Below are 18,252 nucleotides of genomic sequence, written 5' to 3' on the forward strand. Positions count from 1 at the left end.
CTGTACACATGGTCTAATTGTACCTGTGGTCTTTCTGTCCCTCTCACTGTACACATGGTCTAATTGTACCTGTGGTCTCTATGTCCCTCTCACTGTACACATGGTCTAATTGTACCTGTGGTCTTTCTGTCCCTCTCACTGTACACATGGTCTAATTGTACCTGTGGTCTCTATGTCCCTCTCACTGTACACATGGTCTAATTGTACCAGTGGTCTCTATGTCCCGCTCACTGTACACATGGTCTAATTGTACCAGTGGTCTCTATGTCCCTCTCACTGTACACATGGTCTAATTGTACCAGTGGTCTCTATGTCCCTCTCACTGTACACATGGTCTAATTGTACCAGTGGTCTCTATGTCCCTCTCACTATACACATGGTCTAATTGTACCTGTGGTCTCTATGTCCCTCTCACTGTACACATGGTCTAATTGTACCTGTGGTCTCTGTCCCTCTCACTGTACACATGGTCTAATTGTACCAGTGGTCTCTATGTCCCTCTCACTGTACCCATGGTCTAATTGTACCTGTGGTCTCTATGTCCCTCTCACTGTACACATGGTCCAATTGTTCGTGTGGTCTCTATGTCCCTCTCACTGTACACATGGTCTAATTGTCCCTGTGGTCTCTATGTCCCTTTCACTGTACACATGGTCTATTTGTCCCTGTCGTCTCTATGTCCCTCTCACTGTACACATGGTCTAATTGTCCCTGTGGTCTCTATGTCCCTCTCACTGTACACATGGTCTAATTGTACCAGTGGTCTCTATGTCCCTCTCACTGTACTCATGGTCTTATTGTACCAGTGGTCTCTATGTCCCTCTCACTGTACACATGGTCTAATTGTCCCTGTTGTCTCTCTGCACCTCTAGTTAACAAGAGACACTAATGCTAAAACTACAGGTGTTAATGAATTAGCACATTTTATCTGTGTGTAAGTTTGTCCCTTTAAACCCCGCTGATACTACTGTAGCGTTTTGGCAGGTGCCTTGTCACTGATTATAACCTTTTCTTTCAGGTATTTAGTCAAGTTTCTGGCTAAGCTGAGTCACAGCAGTGACATTAACAAAATGACACCAAGTAACATAGCTATTGTCTTAGGTCCCAACCTGTTGTGGGCAAAGCATGAAGGGTGAGTACTGGGAAGCACTACAATGTATATTTGCTGGCAGCCTTTTCATAAGGCCTAGGTATTCCATGTCTCCCTCAAGCGAGATATATTGTTTACATTTTGGCAACAAAGCAGTGACATTCAAAACACACAATCATATAGAGACATGCAACTCTAATAAATATAAATAAATATACATACATACAGGGGTGGAAAATTATCACTATGGTTTACCAGTCTGGGGTTAAAAGCTACTAGCCCAGAAAGAAAAAGTTAGTAGTCCACTCAATTTCTCTCAAGGAATCAATAGAAGTGTGTAAAGGATAAAGCACTCTCTGGACTTCAGACTTCAATCGTGATGAAATGTATTAAATGTGACGTTTCGGGACACACACGTCCCTCTGACAAGTGAAAACTACAAACAGACAGACTTATAAAGGCATACAAAACCCTCCCCAATTGAACCTCCAATCACTGGAGAACGTGTGCAAATTCTTGGTCAAAACCAATACATGTAAATGTGTGTTCAAAATACATCATCATGTGTACATTCTTATAAAAATTATTAGTGTATGGATTAAAAAGCTTAGGTAATGCCCCAATGTCCTCGTCGTATGCCACCTTGCAAACCGCATAACACCCCTATGTGGAGAAGTGGACTATCCCAAACATCACAACCTTGTTTACGTCACATTGGGTTACTCCCCCACAAATACTAAATAGCCGTTATACAATGATAGAGTCCCTGAAAACCTTAAACTGTTAAAATGTGAGGCTGATCACTTTACATAAGGTTCACAAACCTTAACACCAATTATTATGCCTGGATGTTAACACGATTACTTCAAGTAATATAAACTATACCCCGTTCCATTCTTTCGTCTAATCGTGTTAACATCCAGGCATAATAATTGGTGTTAAGGTTTGTGAACCTTATGTAAAGTGATCAGCCTCACATTTTAACAGTTTAAGGTTTTCAGGGACTCTATCATTGCATTACGGCTATTTAGTATTTGTGGGGGAGTAACCCAATGTGACGTAAACAAGGTTGTGATGTTTGGGATTGTCCACTTCTCCACATAGGGGTGTTATGTGGTTTGCAAGGTGGCATACGATGAGGACATTGGGACATTACCTAAGCTTTTTAATCCATACACTAATAATTTTACTTAATTTTTTGCTGCTGGGCAAACAGTTTATTATTTCTCACTTTTTATAAGAATGTACACATGATGATGTATTTTGAACACACATTTACATGTATTGGTTTTGACCAAGAATTTGCACACGTTCTCCAGTGATTGGAGGTTCAATTGGGGAGGGTTTTGTATGCCTTTATAAGTCTGTTTGTTTGTAGTTTTCACTTGTCAGAGGAAGGGACGTGTGTGTCCCGAAACGTCACATTTAATAAATTTCATCACGATTGAAGTCTGAAGTCCAGAGAGTGCTTTATCCTTTACACACTTGTATGTATGTATATGTGTATATGTGTGTGTATATATATATATATATATATATATATATATATATACACAACGCACAGAGAAAGTCCAGCACTCACTTACAAGCTCTCAGCTAAGATTTAAAAGCAAAAATGGAAAGGTTAGTTACCGCATCTGGCCAAATGGGACAAGCCCTGGTACCACGTCTAGGTCCTTTCCAATACCTGGGACTCTAAAACAGCCACCCAATGCAAGCTCTCAAATCCAAACAAACTGGGAACAAGGGAAGGGTGCACAGGAATATGTAATTACCCTAGACATATACAAAACACGGAAGGGGACTGCACTCTCATACCGGACCGGGTACTCATTCCATGACCCTGTAACATGCTCAGCCCTGGGTGCTCACCGGCACTCACAGGAAGCTGTGCTGTCCCCAGAGTCACAGGCAGTCTGGGTGCAAGAACCATAGGGAAAATTACAAAACAAATTAATACAACACACAGAGAAAGTGGACTTTCTCTGTGTGTTGTATTAATTTGTTTTAGTAATTTGTTTGGGGACAGCACAGCTTCCTGTGAGTGCCGGTGAGCACCCAGGGCTGAGCATGTTACAGGGTCATGGGATGTGTGTCCGGTATGAGAGTGCAGTCCCCTTCCGTGTTTTATATATATGTGTACAGTGTGTATATATAACACATACATCTGTAGTTATCCTTACAGGTCCACCCTTAGACTTCCTTTATAGCGTATATAATAATTTTCTCTAGAACTCGGAGCTGCTGTGTTCATAGGGAGAAACCATTGCTATAAAAGTTTAGCACTTTGTCTCTGGAATACAGCAAAGGGCCCGATGTGGTCTGGTGAGGAATTTGTGGTTTTGCGGTTAGGGAGTTCATTTTTAATTCCCAAGTTTGTGGGTTTGATTCCTACCTCAGCTTTTTACACGGTCTATAATCAAGCGCAAACCGTACCATTAAGTTCCCTGTGTTTATTATCCTTGTGTTTGTTTTGTTTGTAATGTAATATGTAGGAATTATGCAGCTGATCTGTGATTTTTAAATTCTTTTTAAGTTTTATACAGAGTTTTAAAGACCCCAGTCCAAGATTGGGATTGTAAAAATGTTTCTTTTGAAACACGTTATGTACCTGTGATTTTACACTTAAAAAGAAATATTAATTTCAATTTTTTATACTGTATATGAATAGTATATATCCACAATTAAAGCAACATAAGTGTAAAAAGTTAATGTCTGTAGTGCAGTATTAAAGGGACACTGTACCCAAAAATGTAATTTCGTGATTCAGATTTAGCATGAAATTTTAAGCAAATTTCGAATTTACTCCTATTATCAAATTTGCTTCATTCTCTTGGTATCTTTATTTGAAATGCAAGAATGTAAGTTTAGATGCCGGCCCATTTTTGGTGAACAACCTGGGTTGTCCTTGCTGATTGGTGGATAAATCCATCCACCAATAAAAAAGTGCTGTCCAGAGTACTAAAACCAAAAAAAAAAAGCTTAGATGCCTTCTTTTTCGAATAATGATAGCAAGAGAACGAAGAAAAATTGATAATAGGAGTAAATTAGAAAGTTGCTTAAAATTGCATGTTCTTTCTGAATTACAAATGAACAAATTTGGGTTCAGTGTCCCTTTAATTGTATATAACTGTGTTTAACCCCTACAACCTCTAGCAATTACTGTACATTATGTAACTGAGTCAGGAAATTTGGAATGCATCTTGTAGGATTCATAGCCTTGGCCATGCAACATGCTACTTGTTAATAACGTAATCAGTGCAGGAGCTCATTAATATATCAACAGAATCTCAGAGATGAGATATATATATATATATATATATATATATATATATATATATATATATATATATATAATATACAAAAGTCTTCAACATCTTTTTATAATTTTTTATCTAAAGAGTCCACCAGTGCTTTTTTTGTAAATATGTTTAGCGCTCGTTTGTTTTGGGGTTAACATTTTTTCCCCCATTTTGCAGAACATTGGCAGAAATTGCAGCTGCTACATCTGTCCACGTGGTGACAATTATTGAACCTATCATACAGCATGCGGACTGGTTCTTCCCCGAAGGTGAGCCATCACATGTGTACGGGAACTGAACTTACACACTGTATGTGATTACCTATTTGTCATAATCAGGTCTAGAAAATTATCACCAAGCATCGCCCCCTAGTGGTAAATAAACTAGTTAGGAGTGGAGTTATTTGCTTCATATTCTGCCTAAGATTAAATAAATAGCAGCTTTTTTAGTAACTGCTTTAGTTAAAATTGTAGGGCTGTTACCTTTCTTCAAAAAAAATAAATAAAAAGTACCGGCATTACTAATTTGCGTACATTTACATAAACAGTTATACAACAATCACAACTCAGAATCTAATGTTTCTAGGACTGATTTAAAACGAGCATTTCTTTATAATTAGTTGCCAACACACTTAGATAAGTTTCTCCATGATATGGCCTTTATTTCTATATTTATTCTTCATTTTCTACATTGAACTGAACCTTAACAGTCCGTAAAGTACCAGCTCGATGGCAACCCTATCTTTTCTAGCGGCATCTGCATTTATTTTACACAATTATTTTTTTTTTAAATGTACATTGAAATGTAGACAATTCATGTCTGTGCACAACTTCTGTACTGGTTGACAGGGACTCTTAGATATATATATAAAAAAATAAGGATAGCATCTCTCAATCCGTAAACCAAAGGGGATATTTAAAGCATTATTGTAGGTTAAACTATAATTTAAAAAAAAGTTGATATAAATAAAAATGATATTTTTGTTTACTAGACATGTGACAATAGAGTGGCATACCTATAGTTTCAAATAGAACACAAACAATTGAAATATTATGTGCAAAATTAACTAATATGTGAAATTCAGATATGAAAAAAAAAGGCATTGTGTTGTTAACTGATGCACAGGAGTTGCTTTAGCTTTATATGATTAAGTCATATTTATCATTGATACGCTTGGTTGGTACCTGTGATAAATGACTGGAATTTTTGTTTCTCTACTTCTTTAAAGCCCCCCCCCCCCCATTTGCTGGACCCCTGCATCATGTGACAGCCATCAGCCAATCACAGACTAGTATACGTAAACACTGTGAACTTGTGCACATGCTCAGTAGGATCTGTTGCCTCAGAAAGTGTGCATATAAAAGACTGCACAATTTGTAAATTAGAAAGTCTTATAAAACTGCATGCGTTATCTGGATGATGAAAGTTTAATTTTAACTTTAGAGAACCTTTAACTCATGTCTTCATTAGATGTGGAGTTTAATGTATCTGGGGCGTTTGTTCCTGCGACACCCTCAACGCATTTTAACAACGTGTCCTACTCTGGAAATGATGTGACCTATGAGTTCGGACCAATGGAGAGGAAAAGGCCAATTAGTATGGCAGTCATGGATGGAGACCTTTTTAAGAAAGAGAGGTGAGCGTGCGCACAAGCAGAACCTCTGACATATGAGTTTGTATGGGTAGGAGGAGTCAGGTGTTCATTTAATGATAGCATGAACTGGTCACAGCAATGCACTCTGATTTATTATTATTATTATCGGTTATTTGTAGAGCGCCAACAGATTCCGCAAGATTCCTTAAAAAGAATAAAAATAGTAGCAAAGGACTTGAGGCTTCGGAACATGTCTGCACCACTTTCGTGTTTTTTTTGTATATTAAGTGTTGCTTTATGCAGTTTGGAGCAGCCTTTGTTAGGTTAAATGCCCCTTAAAAAATATGTCTGGGAGCAGAGTAACCATCTATTTTATATTATTCTAACTCTATTATTCTCTTGTGCAGTAAAGTCATAGAGTTTTATGCTAATTCTCGAAGAGGAGGCACTTTGACCCGTAAACATGCTTCGCCGGCGTTCCACCCACCTCTCCCTCCCACTGATGGTGCTATCCAGACAGATCCAGGGCCCATGGTGGATGTCAGTGCCACTGCCCCAACGCAAGGTGCACAAACTACAGATCCCACGCCAACGCAGGGGAATGAAGAGGCCAGGTAGGGGATGTAGTGTCGTTTTTAAAACTAAACATATTTTTTAAAGCAGAAATTAAAACAATTTCTTCCTTTTCTTTTCCATTTAAAAAAAAAAAAAAAAAATGAATCCACAGTACATTGAAGACCAAAGACCCACCTACTGCGACCACACCCCCATCTCTACGAAATGGAGCTCCTCATCCCCAAGGGGGCAGCACGAGTCAGCAAGGGACAGCTCCTGCACCTGGTGCCGCCAACCCAAGTCCTCACTCAACAAGACGAGGTGAACACTTTTGTTCAGACATGTGGATATATTTTTATATCAAAGGACATAATAGTGCAAAAATAATATGCTGTAATGTGTTAGATCATTGTATCCTTGCTTTTTTGCATATAACTGTGTGTCTAATTCCTACAAAGGAGTAAACCACACAGTTAAATTCAGCTCTAGATCAGCAATGCACTACTTGGACCTAGCTGAGTATATCTGGTGAGCCAACGACAAGAGGCATATGTGTGCAGCTGCCAATCACCAGCTATATCCTGTTAGCGCTTTGCTGCTTCTGAGCCTACTTAGGTATGCTTTTCAACATTAGCTGTTGCAGTCTGAACCTTTGTGAATGACTTGTAAGATTTGTGAATTGTTTTTTTAGATTTTTTTCTTTTTTTTTTCTACAGCCACTAAGAAACCTGCACCTGCTCCTCCAAAACCTGTTATCCCTCCTCCTGTACAGCCAGGAAATCAGGGGTCTCCAGCTGCAGTAAATCCCCCACCTACTGTTTCACCTAAACCAACAGCCTCCACCCATAATCCTTCTCCACCAAATAGTACTACTGGCCAATCCACTGCTCAGGCAACCCCCATCTACTCCTTTGGTTCCCTCCCTCGCAGATATTCAGGCAGCCAGCCTTTAATACAGGCTCCTAATCATCCTCCCCCTCAGCCCCCCACACAACCAGTACCCACTCCCCTGCCTAAACCTGTTGCTGTGGTAACGCCTGTGGAAACTACAACAGAGCACTCACCCAGTCCGCCTCGCTCCCCATCACCCCCAGATACTCCTCCCCTGGGCATAGAACAATCTGTTTCACAGCCCGCTCTTCCTGAGGCTACACAGACGCAGCCGTCACCCCCGCAGACTGGGACATTACCGCGACCTCGGCCTGTGCCCAAACCGCGTATCCGGCCCAGCATCCCCCCTCCTCCTCAACCACCAGGCTCACATCCTGCTGTGGAGACACATTCATCTGCATCAAAGATGATCACTGGTAAGTAAGGGATCCAAAGATAACCTCATGAGATACAACCGTAATAAGTCAACAAGTAATTCATTGATCTGGCAAACAGAGCTTTCAGACATGTAAATTACTGTTAATACTATTTTTCTGTCAAAATTTGTGTGTGGGTATATATATATATATATATATATATATATATATTTATTTATTTATTTATTTAAAATAGCAATGTTGTTTAAGGCCATTTATTTTGCCTGCTTTTTTTTTATAGTTTACAATGGCAAATTGTACATTTACTTAAAGGGACATGATACCCAAATCTTGAAACTGGTGCAGCATATTTGTAAAAAGCTGACTAGAAAATATCACCTGAACATCTCTATGTAAAAAAGGTAGATATTTTGTAATTATTCACACCCCACTGTAAAGAGACTAGTCAGGATACTTGTCCCAGGACTTGCTAGGGAGTGTGCATCTGTCATGTGCAGACACAGTCATGTTATTTTCCTATTCGATTTAAGTTAATTATATGAAATCTCATGAGATTTCAGTGAAAATCTCATGAGATCACAGCAAAGGAAAAGCATTACCTCAGCACTGCTGATGCTAATTGGTTCTTTTTTTTCCTTCAACATGCAGCTGTCAGTAGCTGAAGTATAACTGTTTACACAGCACTTACTACTGTGAGCTTAAAGGGGCACTGAACCCAATTTTTTTCTTTTGTAATTCAGAAAGAGCATGCAATTTTAAGCAACTTTCTTATTTACTCCTATTATCAATTTTTCTTCGTTCTCTTGCTATCATTATTTGAAAAAGAAGGCATCTAAGCTTTTTTTTGGTTTCAGTAGTCTGGACAGCACTTTTTTATTGGTGGATGAATTTATCCACCAATCAGCAAGGACAACCCAAGTTGTTCACCAAAAATGGGCCGGCATCTAAACTTACATTATTGCATTTCAAATAAAGATACCAAGAGAATGAAGAAAATTTGAAAATAGGAGTAAATTAGAAAGTTGCTTAAAATTTCATGCTCAATCTGAATCACGAAAGAAAATTTTTGGGTACAGTGTCCCTTTAATAAATTTTGAAGTAAAATATCTTTCTTTCTTAAGATATGGAGAGTCTATGACGTCATCAATTACTAGTGGGATATCGCTCCTGGCCAGCAGGAGGAGGCAAAGAGCACCACAGCAAAGCTGTTAAGTGTCACTCCCCTACCCAGAATCCCCAGTCATTCTCTTTGCCTCTGTTCAATGGAGGAGGCGAAGTTTTGGTGTCTGAAGAAACTTGGATTTCTTTTGCTACAAGCAAGATTTTGGGTATAGCTGTAGTCCACATCAGTCTCTCCAGTAGAGTAGTGATGGCTTTAGAGCAGTTAGGAACTTGTAAGGTGGGCCTTGCTGCGTTTTCCTAACATGTTGCTGCCCTAGTACAGAAAGCCAGAGCAGGTTTACTCTGTTCTTTCTTTTTTACACAGGCCTCTGTAAGGAGTTGGCGTCCTTTCACGCTTTGTGAGCTGTCCTCCTGCCGGACGGCTAGAAGTGCAGGTAAGTGCCATTTGTCTTCTGGGGCTGGGAGGCTGGCACTGAAGGGGTTAAGCTTCAACTCTCTGCATTCAATTATGGGACTAGAATCCTGGGTACAGGATTAATTTTAGGCAGTGAGCAGGCACATTTTGTATGTGAGACAGAAACAGGGTTGAATCTCCTTTATGAGAGGAAGGAGTTAACCTTCTTGTGGTGGCTCATGAGTTTTATTATCTATGGCTTAGTTTACTTAAGATGTGTGAGCAAAGTTTTTTGGGGGCACGTTTGTTTGACTTGTCACTTATGTCTGCGATCCTTTCCGGCTCTGAGTGAGGCGTTTTTTTTCTTCATTATTATAGTCTTACGGCTGAAGTGTGTGTTTTTACATGTGTGGCGCAGCTTCAATTTCTGGTCACGTGACCTTCCGGCTGCTCCTGCAGGCTTATCAGAGCGGTTACAGCGTCTGCATTAAGGGCAGTCCGGATCACCCTATGCTAGTTGGAGGGCAGCTAGGCACCTCAGTCAAGGACTGGGGTGTAAAGGTGCTCTGATTGTTCTTATAACCCTTTTTCTGCACAGACAAAATTATTTACTAGTTGGGGGAATTAACTCTACAAAAGGTTTTATCGCCCCATGGCTTACTTAAAGCGATAGTACCTCAATTATAAGATTGTCTTTTTGTAGATATTTCTAAAAAGATTCCAATCATGGAACAGGACTCTGCTCCTATGGACAGGTGCCTTCTTTGTTTGGAAAATCTAATTGTATTGCCCTTGCAATTTTGTTCCTCATGTATAGAAAGGACTTTAAAGAATAAAGATAAACTCTGTTTCTCAGCCAACCGTCTCTCAGGATGATGCTGTTCAGGCAATGCCACAGCTTTCTCCTCAAATGTCCCAAGCCTTAGTAGTGTGACATACAGTGCCCTGCGGTTCCTCTCAGTCTGCTAAAGTTTGTTTGCCTGCAGAAATTGCTGCTTGGGTATCTTCAGCGGTATCTGCGGCCTTATCTGCCATTCCTATGCTAAAGGGAAAACACAAGAGGAAGATTAGAGACTCAGATGTTAAGGTTTCTATTCCAACTTCTGCTACTCAGGTCGCCCTCTCTCATAAGTCTGATGAAGAGGATACGTTGGTAGCTTCTGAGGGTGAAATCTCAGATTCGGACAGTATAATTCCTTCATCTGATGCTGAAGTAGGATCCTTCAAATTTTAAGCTTGAACACCTTTGTGTATTGTTAAAGGTGGTTTTGGCTACCTTGGATGATTTTGACCCGCCTGTCGTCAACCCTAAGAAATCAAGTAAACTTAATAAATACTTTGATGTTCCTTCCTCGGTGGACCGTGCAACAGAGATTATTGCGCAGGAATGGGAGAAGCCAGGGATACTGTTTTCCCCGTCTCCTGTTTTTAAAAAGATGTTTCCTGTTGCTGACTCCATTAAAGATTCATGGCGTACGGTGCTTAATGTAGAAGGGGCCATTTCTACTCTGGCTAAGAGAACTACTATTCCTATAGAGGATAGCTGCTATTTTAAGGATCCAATGGACAAAAAGCTGAAGGCTTATTTAAAGAAAATTTATTTTCATCAAGGTCCTCAATGGCAACCTGCAGCTTGTATTGCCACTGTGTCTAGTGCGGCATCTTATTGGTATGATGCCTTGTCTGATTCTCTTCAAGTAGAGACTCATTTGGAGGAGATCCAAGACAGGATTAAGCCTCTCAAGCTTGCCAACTCCTTTATTTCTGATGCTACCATGCAAGTTATTAAACTGGGAACCAAGATATCTGGCTTAGCTGTGCTAGCTCGCTGGGCGTTGTGGCTGAAATCATGATCAGCAGATGTTACTTCTAAGTCTAAGCTTCTAGCGCTTCCTTACAAGGGTAAGACCTTGTTTGGACTTGGTCTGGCAGAAATAATCTCGGATATTACTGGTGTAAAAGGGTCTTTATTTCATGTAATTGGCAAGAGTCCATGAGCTCATGACGTATGGGATGTACATTCCTACCAGGAGGGGGCAAAGTTTCCCAAACCTCAAATTGCCTATAAATACACCTCCCATCACACCCACAGCTCAGTTTTACAAACTTTGCCTCCTATGGAGGTGGTGAAGTAAGTTTGTGCTTGATTTTTATGATTTCTTCTATAAGCGCTTCTAAGCATTCTGAAGCCCAATTCCCCTCAGAGTACAGTGTTTGTCAGAGGGATGTGAAGAGAGTATCGCCTATTGTTTTTATGGTTTCTCTCACGGGAAATCTTTTGAAGGGTTCTCTGTTATCGGTCGTAGGGATTCATCTCCTACCTCCCTTTTCAGATCAACGATATACTCTTATATACCATTACCTCTGCTGATAGTTTTCAGTACTGGTTTGACTATCTTCTATATGTGGATGGGTGTCTTTCAGTGAATATGTATCATTGTCAAGACACTCCCAGCTATGGTTTGGCGCTTTATGTATTAATATAAAGTTTTAAATATATGTATTTTACTTATATTTGCCATGAGTCAAGTCTTTGTTTATTTCCCTTTTGCAGTTTTAACAGTTTCAGTATAGGAATCATGTTTGGGAAAGTTTATTTAAACTTTTTTTCTTACCTGGGGTTTTCAGTTTTTTTCTAATTTGACTGTTTTTTCAAAATTTTTCACGCAGGCTCGCGAGGACGCAAAATGCTGTTATTTATTGCGTCATTCTTTGCACGAAAATTTTTTGCCGCAAATTTCGTAATTTCCTGCGTCTTTGTTGATGCTAGTTGTTTTGGCGCGAGGTTGCGTTTGTTATGACGTGAGTTGCGTCATTTCCTGGTGTTGGTTTTTATAGGCAAAAATGTTTGACTTCATTTTGCGTAATGCGTCATTCTTGGCGCCAACATTTAGTTATTTTATTCATCTCCCTCTATTACTCGCTTTTTTATGATTTTTAAAAGCTATTATGCCTGCTTTTTTATTTTATTTTTTTATTTATTTTTTTAAACTATGATGCCCTGAAACACAATTCTTCAAAGCTAAGTGTGTTTTTTTCATTATTAAGCTGTTATTTTCTTCAGCTCAATTATGTGGCTTTTATTTATCATGTTTCTATATGTACAATGACATTTACTGTTTTTACTTACTCAGTTCATGTACTTGATTTCATCTGCAAATACGATATGTTATTGCTTTTATCATAAAGGTTATGACTGCTTTTATGCCTTTAAGTAAACTTACAAGGTCTTTTCAAAATTAAGATTTAATTCATTTTGTTCTTACCGACAGCATACTTAAGTTTATTCTACTGTAGAAGGTTTCTTTAACTCAAAGAAACCTGTATCGGACAGTTTATTAAAAATTCTCCTTATTTTTCATTTGAACTTTAAGGAAATTTTGTTATTTTTTAGCTTTTAGGAGTCTAGTCCTCCTATTAACTATGTTATTAATCCTTTTCAAATCTGGATTTTAAAATTTTAATTTGCTCTTGAGTTTTTTTCCTATTCAATATATTGTCTGTAGTATATTCTAGAGAATGGTTATCCTGATTCCCTCTTGGGACTGTACTACTCTTTCTATGGAAATTGGTACTTATTTTCAGGATTCTTTAGAGTTTGAATATAACCTTAGTAGAGCATATTCGCGTACTGTTTATATTTTTAGCTCAGCTTTATCTGTGGCTGACATTACTGTTCTCTCAACCTTTTGTTGAACAGTTAGCATAAGCAGTTTCAGATTCTCAAGTATATAACTGTTTATTTACTTCAGATGTATTCATTTAATTATGTTTACTATATCTATTATTATGGTTTCAAATATATTTTATTATCTCTATCTTGTTAGGATAATAATTTGTTTGATTTCTATTATCTCCACTATTTCTGGAGGTTTAGAGTTTTTTCTGCCCTACTTTTAGTCCGGTGATGTAGATCAGTTGGTGAATGTCCGGACTACAAAAGCTTGTTCTAGATCCAAGGGTCATAGATTCATATCCCGGCAGGGTTAATAATACAGCCCTTTGGCCTTTTTAGGTTAATTTATTGTGTACCATTTATTTGGGTAATAATAACTTCTATTTTTCAGCTGCTGATTTGGTTAACTCCCGGTGCAAGCACTGAAAAAGCGTTTTTTTGTATCCTTCTGGGAGGAAAACGCTATATAATTACTAGTTATTAAGACTGCATGAAGGTGCGGTTCTCAAACCAGTCCTTCTGGTGGGGAGCAGATTAAATTGTCTTTGAAAACTCAATCTATATTATTCTTAGGGTTTTGAATAGATTTTTTAGAATGAGACCTATGGGAAGATTCTTTCTTTCTTAGTACACTCTATGAATTTTTTTCAGGAGTAATTATACCAGTTCTTTAGCAGTAACAGGGTTTGGGTTTCTATTCAATTCTAATCTTTGTCCCAAAGAAGAAGGGTTTATTCAGTCCTATCTTGGACCTGAAAATGTTATATTGTTTTGTATGAGTCTCATCTTGCAAGTGCCTTTTGTTCAGCAAGGTCATTTCATGTCCACACAATTTTACAGAACGTTTATCCTCATATTTTATTTCACTCAGACCACTTTTGGTTTGTGAGATTCTATTTTTTAGATAAGCTTTACCAATGTTTTGCTTTTCCTTTTGGTCTAGCGACAGCCTTATGAATCTTTTCAATGGTTTTTGGTGCCCTTCTTCTTTCTGTATTCAGACAGTAGGGTATTGTGGTGCTTCCTTATTTGGATGGTATCTTGGTATTAGCTTAAACTTTTATTAGAATCTCTCATGAATCAACTAGTTTTCTTTCTTCAAGACTTGGTTAGAGGATTTAATCTACCTAAGAGTTTCGTGATTCCTTAGACAAGGGTCACCTTTTTGGGGGTTTCTAGATGGATTTAGTGTCATGACTTCGTCTTAATTGGACAAGAGTCAATTGAAATTGGTGTTAGCCTGTCTAAACTTACAGTCTAGAACATTCCTTTCAGTTGCTATGTGCATGGAAGTTTTAGGTCTCATAACTGCAGCATCGGACGTGGTTCCTTTTGCTCGTTTTTCATCTGAGACCTCTTTAGCTTTGCATACTGAATCAATGGTGCAGGGATTGTTTTCAGATATCACGGTTAATACTCTTAATTCCAACACTCAACTCTCTCTAATTTGGTGATAAGATTATCATAGTTTTTTTCAGGGGGCCTCCTTTTGTTTGTCCTTCCTGGATTGTATTCTTGTTGGATACAAGTTTTACAGATTGGAGAGCTGTCTGAGGGTCTTTGACGGCACAAATGGTTTGGAAACCTCAAGAGACGAAGTTACCAATCAATATTTTAGAACTCCGTGCTATTTTCAGAGCTCTTTTAGGTTCGGCCTCTTTTACGAGAACTTTTCATTTTGGTTTCAGACAGACAATTTCCCAACTGTGGCATATGTCAATCATTAATAGGGACTCGCAGTTCCTTAGCAGTTGAGAAGTATCTTGAATACGTTCTTAGATGGAATTCATCTCCTGTCTAATCTCTACGATTCATATATCAGGTTTAGACATTTTGGAGGTGGATTATCTCAGCCGTCAGACTTTTACGTCTGGGAGAGTGGTATCTTTTTATACAGATGTGTGTTCTCAGTTTCCAAGGTACCTTTTCAGGTCCAGGGATCCTCAGGCGGAGATGGTGGATGCATTAGCAGTGTCTTGGTTTTGCAACCTGGCTACATGTTTCCACCTCTGTTTTTTTCTTCCATGGGTGATCTCCAAGATCATATTGGAACAGTCTTGTGTTTGTTAGCTTCAACATGGCCTCACAAGTTTGGTATGTGGATCTTGTCCGGATGTCCAGTTGCCATCCTTGGCCGCTTTTTCTTTAGCCAGCCCTCTTGTTTCAAGGGCCGTTTTTTCCATCAGGATCTCAAATTAATCATTTGTAGGTATAGAAATTGATTAGTGTTTAGTCATGGAGGTTTCGCTGACTGAGTTTTTTTCACTATGTTGCAGGCTTATAAGTCTGTTTCAAGGAACATGTATTATCAGGTTTGGAAAACCTATATTTTATGGTGTTCTTTTCATAAATTCTCTTGTTCTTTCTGTTTATTTCCTGATATTTACTGTTTTGTTCAGGCTCTGGTTTGTATCAAGCCTGTTAAGTTATTAATTTCTCCTTTTTTGGAGTCTTAATCTAGTTTAAGGATTTTGTAGGCTCTTTCTTTTGAGTTTATATTTTCTTTGAGGATTATTTGCTTTCTTGGAAAGTGTTGTTCCTCTTGGCTATCTCTTCTGCTAGAAGAGTTTCTTATTTATCAGTCCTCTCCTGTGTGTCTCTTTATCTGATTTTTCATCTAGATAAGTTGTTTTGTGGACTTCTTTATTTTTTCTCTTCCTAAGGTTGTGAACTTGAACAACATTAGTAGAGAAATTGTTGTTTCTTCTTTGTGTCCTAATCCTAAGGAATTCTTTAAGAGTTCTTTACATCCTTTGGATGTGGTAAGAGCTTTATTATTCTATATCCAGGTTACTAGAATTTCAGAAGACTTCTAGTCTATTGGTTGTTTTTTTGGTCTATAGGTTGTCTATTGGTTGTCCTTTTTCTGGTTCCAGAAAAAGTTAGAAAGCCTCTGCCATTTCTTTGGCATCCTGGTTAAAACTTTTGTTTCTCAAGGCTTATTTGGAGCCAGGCCAGACTTTGCCTCAGAGATTTACATCTCATTCTTCTAAGTTCAGTCGCCATTTCTTGGGCTTTTTCAGAATGAAGCTTCAGTTGATCAATTTGCAAAGCAGTGATTTGGTCTTCTTTGCATACTTTTATTATTTTTACCATTTTGATGTATTTGCGTCTTCTGCAGAAGTCTTTGGTAGAAAAGTTCTTCAGGCAGCTGTCTCGGTTTGATTTTACTGTTTTTGATTTGTTTGTTTTTTTGTTTTTTTTAAGAAAAACTTATTTATTGTGTGGATTTAATTTCTTGGTGGAAAATCTCTTCCTCTCTAGTGACTCTTCTGTGGACTTCCACATCTAGGGTATTTCTATCGCATACGTCACTAGCTCATGGACTCTTGCCAATTACATGAAAGAAAACATAATTTATGTAAGAACTTACCTGATAAATTAATTTCTTTCATATTGGCAAGGGTCCATGAGGCCCACCCGTTTTATGGTGGTTATGTTTTTTTTGTATAATAGCACAATTATTTTTCCAGTTCCTCTTTTTGTATGCTTTTTTTTTACTCCTTTTGTTATCACCTCACTACTTGGCTATTCGTTAAACTGAGTTGTGGGTGTGGTGGGAGGTGTATTTATAGGCATTTTGAGGTTTGGGAAACTGCCCACTCCTGGTAGGAATGTATATCCTATACGTCACTAGCTCATGGACTCTTGCCAATATGAAAGAAATTAATTTATCAGGTAAGTTCTTACATAAATTATGTTTTTCTACCACAAGACAAGAGTAATAGACCTAAAGGACGTCAAAGTAATTTTCTTTCCTTTCGTAACTTTAAAGGAAAGTGTTCCTCTCCCTCTTCCAAGCAGGAACAGTCCAAGTCTTCTTGGAAACCCAATCAGTCTTGGAACAAGGCGAAGCAATCAAAGAAACCCGTGGCTGAGTCTAAATCAGCATGAAGGGTTTGCCCCTGGTCCGGGATCTGATCAAGTGGGGGGGGGGCAGACTTTCTCTGTTTTGTCAAGCATGGATACGAGATGTCCCAGATCCTTGGGCTGTGGAAATAGTGTCTCAGGGTTACAAAATAGAATTCAAAACCTTTCCTCCCAGGGGCAGGTTTCTCCTCTCAAGATTATCTGCAAACCAGATAAAAAGAGAGGCATTGTTGAATTTCTTTCGGGACCTTTCTTCCCTGGGGGTGATAGTTCCAGTTCCTGTAAGGGAACAGGGAATGGGATTCTATTTAAATCTGTTTGTGGTTCCCAAAAAAGAGTGAACTTTTCGTCCTATTCTAGACCTAAACTGTCTAAACAAGTTTCTCAGGGTACCATCCTTCAAAATGGAAACTATTTGTTCCATTCTTCCTTTGGTCCAAGAGGGTCAGTTCATGATGACCATAGACCTGAAGGATGGGTATCTTCATGTTCCCATCTATAGGGATCATCACAAGTTCCTGAGATTCACCTTTCTAGACAAACACTTTCAGATTGTGGCTCTTCCATTTGGCCTTGCCACAGCTCCCAGAATTTTCTCAACAGTGATCAGGGCTCGGGGAATTGCTGTCACGCCCTACCTGGACGACATATTGGTTCAGGCGCCATCTTTTCAACAAGCAAACCCTCATACAGAGACCTTGTTGTCTTTTCGACATTCCCACGGATGGAAAGTGAATCTGGAAAAGAATTCCCTTGTTCCAGCTACAAGGGTGGTTTTCTTAGGAACCATCATAGATTCCCTATCTATGAAAAAAATTCTGACAGAAGTCAGGATATCCAAAATTCTTTCCTCTTGCCTCTCTCTGCAGTCTACTGTTCGGCAATCAGTGGTTCAATGTATGAAATATTAATCAGGAAATTGTTGTTCCTTCCCTTTGTCCTAATCCTTCTTCTAATAAGGAACGTTTGTTGCACAACCTGGATGTTGTGCGTGCTCTGAAATTCTACCTACAGGCGACTAAGGATTTTCGTCTGTCCTCTGCCCTGTTTGTTTGTTTCTCTGGAAAGCATAAAGGTCAGAAAGCTATTGCTACTTCTCTTTCTCTCTGGTTGAGAAGTATGATCCCTTTTGCTTATGAGACTGCTGGACAGCAGCCTCCTGAGAGAATAACAGCTCATTCCACTAGGGCTGTCTCGTCTTCTTGGGTTTTCACAAATTAAGCTTCTGTTGAACAGATTTGCAAGGCTGCAACTTGGTCCTCTCTGCATACTTTTTCCAAATTTGATACTTTTGCCTCGACTGAGGCTTCTTTTGGGAGAAAGGTTCTTCAAGTGGTGATGCCTTCTGTTTAAGTCTGCCTGTCTTGTTCTCCCCCCCTAG

The 18,252-nt window shown here is 38.9% G+C and overlaps 1 protein-coding gene across 3 annotated transcripts in view; it reads left to right on the top strand.

Annotated features, from left to right (window-relative positions):
• ARHGAP17 (Rho GTPase activating protein 17) overlaps positions 1 to 18,252 on the top strand; it is a 272,555-nt gene that overhangs the window by 234,392 nt on the left and 19,911 nt on the right. For all 3 annotated transcript variants that reach the window (XM_053695197.1, XM_053695198.1, XM_053695196.1), the window contains exons 14-19: positions 1,019 to 1,132; positions 4,570 to 4,661; positions 5,863 to 6,028; positions 6,394 to 6,600; positions 6,714 to 6,862; positions 7,258 to 7,848. In XM_053695197.1, the coding sequence (XP_053551172.1) occupies positions 1,019 to 1,132; positions 4,570 to 4,661; positions 5,863 to 6,028; positions 6,394 to 6,600; positions 6,714 to 6,862; positions 7,258 to 7,848 (1,319 nt within the window). The remainder of the gene's footprint in view (positions 1 to 1,018; positions 1,133 to 4,569; positions 4,662 to 5,862; positions 6,029 to 6,393; positions 6,601 to 6,713; positions 6,863 to 7,257; positions 7,849 to 18,252) is intronic.

This window comes from Bombina bombina, chromosome 11, assembly GCF_027579735.1.
Source record: "Bombina bombina isolate aBomBom1 chromosome 11, aBomBom1.pri, whole genome shotgun sequence".
NCBI classification, from domain to species: domain Eukaryota; kingdom Metazoa; phylum Chordata; class Amphibia; order Anura; family Bombinatoridae; genus Bombina; species Bombina bombina.